The following is a 4,552-nucleotide window of genomic DNA, read 5'->3' as shown; positions in this document are numbered from 1 at the left end:
CTCACCTCAGCCTCCCAAAGGCGCAGGATTACAGGCTGAGCCACCGAGCCCGGCTGGGTTTTAAAACATTTTCAAAAATTGTCAGTGGGCTGTCAGTTTTCAATCTCTGCTTTACAATAAACTTTGGAAGAACTATGTCACTTTTATGGCTGTCCTCTGCTTACTCAGAGGAAAGAGCTGACACTGCCCAGTTCCAAGACCCTGTCCATAGCTATCTACAGTTATCTACGTACCTCATGGTAAAAAAGGTTCCCCACATCTGTGAACCCCTGGAGTAAGTGTGTCTAAATTTGACTGTAGCACACCAGAGGTACAGAGACACAAGCACAACCCAGAAACAAGTTTCAGTCCCAGCCCTGCCCTTCCCAGGAAGCCTCTTCTGCCTTTCCCCAGCCCTCTCACCAGTTCCACACACCAGCCCACAGTCAGAGCCCGCTGGAGACTATCAGCATCCTGTTTCTTCGGCTCCATCAGCTCCCGGAATGCGATCAGCACTGTCAAGCCCCGGTGGTACTTGCCTCCAACAGCATTATACTCTAAAACCTAGGGGGAAGCAGAGATGGACAGGGTATCAGGGGCCACACAGCAGCTACGGAGACTTCTCCTTGCCCTCTCTCACTGCCAACCACCACCTAATTTTATCTTCCCCAACTCCAACTCTTCCTCCAGGGAGCCTCTGAATTGTTACCCTCTTTGCTTCCCCATCAAAGTTCTGGAGCAATGTTAGAAGTGTTTCCCCAGTGCCAAGGCACACTCTCTCTGCATGGTCTTCCCAGAATATTTAAAGCCTCCACAGTAGAGATTAAATTCTGCTTGTAAGCCCAGAAAAGAACTTGAACCCAGAGGAAACTCAGTACAAGCTTTGGGAGTGGCAGGCTTGTCCAGGTCCCTCCCCAGGCTCTAGCTCCACCCCCACCTCGTCTGGACTTCCCCTTCACAACCACTTCCTCCTGCCCAGTGGGATCCACCACCCATTCCTACAGTGGTGTTGCCTCTTGCTGGGGCCTCTCATTTTGCCTTCTGCTGCCCTGCTCTCACAACCAGACTTTGTTAACTGGGAAGACTTCCCTTTTAATCCCCATCCCAGTGTGGACAAAGTCCCCCTTCCCTTGGTTTCTCACAGATAGATGAAACAGATGGCATTTATAAACAGAATCTACAAATAGAATTTTACTAAATAATAAAAAGGAAGAAAGTAAGCAAGTTAGCCAATAATTCCTGATTATACAGTAACTTCATCAGGCCCCCGAGGGACACAGAACCACTCCAGGTTCAAGGCCTCGACCCCCAGGCAAGGCAGTTTGAATGCTCCACACATCAGAGCCAAAAGTCAGAGTAATGAACTGAGTAAGTATACCTGCTGAGGCCCCACCCCCTCCAGAGTAGACTCAGAGTTGCTCGGGAAAACACTTCCCCCAACATCTGCCAAAAGCTACAGCTGGCTCCCATGCATATGCAGAATGACCCAAGGCTCCCTCCCTCGAGTCAGGAGTTCCTCACCTCCTTGAGCCGGGCAATGGCATCTCCTGTTTCTGGGTGCCCCATCTCACTCTCAGTCAGCACGCTGACGATCTGGGAGAAATGCTGGATGAAATTCTGCCTTTCATGGGCATAAACATCCGATTTCTGGTTTCCATTCATTCTGAGGGAGGAGCAAAGTGCTCTGAGGAGAGGAAAAACAAGTCAGACACCTGATCAGTTGCTCCCCTCCCCAAGGCCCCTCACCCAGCCACACTCACCGAGGCTCCTCTGTCCACGCTTGGCACCTGCGGCGGGCACTGTGCCAGGCCCCCGGGACTGGGCACCCATGCCGCTGTAGGGAACCCAGCCACCTCTCCGGGGACACCCAGCAAGGGGCTGGCAGCAGGAAGACCGCCACAGATCTCAACCAGCGGGACAGGGGCATCGTGGGGGGTGGCATAGGGAGGGGGCACCGAGCACTCCCTGCGGGGGCAAGCACCAAAGGCAGATGCTTGATGGCAGCTCTCCAGATAACTCCCACCCCAACCTTCTCTCTCCTGGCCCAGAATGCCCCACCCTCTCATGGACTGAGCTTGGAGACAATTACAGAAAGGAAGATATGCAGGGGAAAAAAGCTTGACCGAGAGAATGCGACCCACTTAAAATAAGGCTAGAACTCAATGCCTTCAAGGCTGCGTGCACAAGGCTGAGGGAGCAGGTGGTACTGATTAAGTACTCAAGACTGGGCTCTGGAAGGACTTCTAAATCAGTTTTGCAGAGGCCAAACTGAGGAATTAGGCCAACTGGAGTAAAGAAAGAGCCAAATCTAGAAGCCAGGCCTCCATAGCCGGCGGTGGAGAAGTGCGGCCCTGGCTCTGAGCTACGCACCAAGAAAAGAAGTAATGAAACCAAAACCCATCGGGGCTGCGGCCGTGTTTCCTGGGGTTGGGACCGGGCGTCGGGAACCTCACGGGACTAAGGAGACAGCCTCAGAGCAACTCTGGGTGGGAGGGGAGGGCTCGCAGTGAAGGAGTACACGTGAGTCCGGGCGTCTGGGGGTTGCAGGAAAGAGCAGGGGCAGAGTTTGCAAGTTTCCGCACGACTAGAGAGCCAGCCAGTCGGGCCGACCTACCCTCAAAGCAGAAACTCCGACACAAAAGGCTGGGCTTCCCAAGCCCCACAGTATCGTTCCAGAGGGAGAGCCAGGTCTTGGAGACCTGCCTCTCAGCGTAACACGCGGTCACTCACCTGCTCCTGGCTGCCGGTTCCGACTTGGTCCAGCTGATTGGCGGGTACTCCTAAAAACTGAATCGGCTCGGCGCTCGGCCCTCTGGGTGGAGTAGTTCTCGGTCTCCCCTAGTCGTCGGCAGAAATATGTCATTGGACTACAACTCCCGGCGTGCTGCGGGAGGGACGGACAACACCATCTCGCGTAGGCTGGCTAGGCGGAGGTAGACCGCGCTGATTGGCTATTCCCCCTCGTGTGAGCGTGGCGCCCTGTGACGGATGACCAATGAGAGGGCTACGCGCAGCCTAGAAGGCGGGGTCCGGCCGCGGGCGGGGTGCGGACGGTGGGAGGCAACAGTGCGGGAAGGGATCCAGGCTGGGTTCGCCCCCGCTCTGGCGCTGGCTGCTGACTTTACCCAACACTTCTGTTTTTATTATCTTCCTGTATCTGCTGTATGGCATGTTAGTAAAATCCCAGGAGGAGTAGCTTTGCCACTTATTAGTTCTCCAACTTTAGGCAAGTCATTTAAGAACTCTGATCCTCAGCTTCCCTGAACTGGCTTTCCTCATCTGTTGAATGAGTATAATAATACCATGAGATAATGTATATATAATGTGCTTTAAGGGCTCAAGAAAGATAAGACAGAGCCGAAATTAGAATTCTCACCCACACACACAGCTGACCAGCCCACCATGGCTTGATCCCATTGGCTCTTTCTCCATAAATTCTCGTTCCTCCAGTAAACTGACACATCTGGATAGATGCCTGACACATGAACCCGTTTTGGCACATGCTATAGCATGGATGAACCTTGAGGACATTGTGCTAAATGAAATAAGCCAAGCACAAAAGGACAAGTGTTGAGCTAGGTATGGTGTCTCAGCCTGTAATCCCAGCACTTTGGGAGACTGAGGCAGAAGGATTGCTTGAGGCCAGGAGTTCTTTGGAGACCAGCCTGGGCAACAAAGCAAGACCCTGTCTCTCTCTTTTTTTTAAAAGACAAATATGGTATGATATGTCCTTATAAATATGATAAATACCCATATGAGGTACCTAGAATAATCAAGTTAAGTTAATAGAGACAGATAGAATGGTAGTTGCAAGAGGTTGAGGGAAGAGGGGCATGAGGAATTTATTGTCTAACGGGTACAGAGTTTCTTTCTTTTTTTTTTTTGAGTTGGAATCTCACTCTGTCGCCCAGACTGGAGTGCAGTGGCCTCTCTCGGCCACCGCAGCCTCAACCTGCCGAGCTCCGGCGATCCTTCTGCCTCAGCCTTCCGAGTAGCCGGAACTACAGGCGCACACTACCACGCCCAGCTAATTTTTGATTTATTGTAGAGATGAGGTCTCACCAAGTTGCCCAGGCAGGTCACGAACCCGCGGGCTCAGGCAATCCACTCACCTCAACCTCCCAAAGGCGCAGGATTACAGACTGAGCCACCGAGTCCAGCGGGGTACAGAGTTTCATTTGAGAAGTTGAAAAAAGTTCTGGGGATGGATGGTGGTCATGGTTGCACAACAGTGTGAATGTACTCACTGCTACTTTACTCTTAATGGTTAAAGGGGTCAATTTTACCACAATTTAAAATGTTAAAAATCAGCTGGGTGCAGTGGATCAAGCGTATAATCCCAGTACTTTGGGACCAGCTTGGGCAACATGGTAAGACCTCGTCTCTACAATAAATAAAAAAATTAGCTGGGTGTGGTAGCATGTGCATATAGTTCTGACTACTTGAAAGGCTAAGGCAAAATGATGGCTGGATCCCAGCAGGTTGAGGCTGCGGTGACCACGAGCGTGCTACTGCACTCCAGCCTGGGCAACAAAGTGAGACTCCTGAAAGGACAGACCAAGAGTGGGAAGTC

The 4,552-nt window shown here is 51.9% G+C and overlaps 1 protein-coding gene across 1 annotated transcript; it reads right to left on the bottom strand.

Annotated features, from left to right (window-relative positions):
- Positions 1-233: 233 nt before the first annotated feature.
- On the bottom strand, positions 234-1,993 carry LOC103250974 (farnesyl pyrophosphate synthase-like; the record flags this gene model as incomplete). The annotated part of the gene is made up of 4 exons (XM_008049563.2): positions 1,740-1,993; positions 1,501-1,663; positions 384-543; positions 234-294 (listed from the first exon to the last, which is right to left on the bottom strand). Coding segments are annotated over exons 1-4 (566 nt in total), but the record flags the coding sequence as incomplete, so codon positions are not given.
- Positions 1,994-4,552: the final 2,559 nt, after the last annotated feature.

The sequence above is a fragment of the Carlito syrichta genome, unplaced genomic scaffold (assembly GCF_000164805.1).
Source record: "Carlito syrichta isolate Samal-C Ts95f unplaced genomic scaffold, Tarsius_syrichta-2.0.1 Scaffold135756, whole genome shotgun sequence".
Lineage (NCBI taxonomy): Eukaryota > Metazoa > Chordata > Mammalia > Primates > Tarsiidae > Carlito > Carlito syrichta.
Note: the sequence above shows the minus strand (reverse complement) of the source record. Positions and strands in the feature narration are given on the sequence as shown.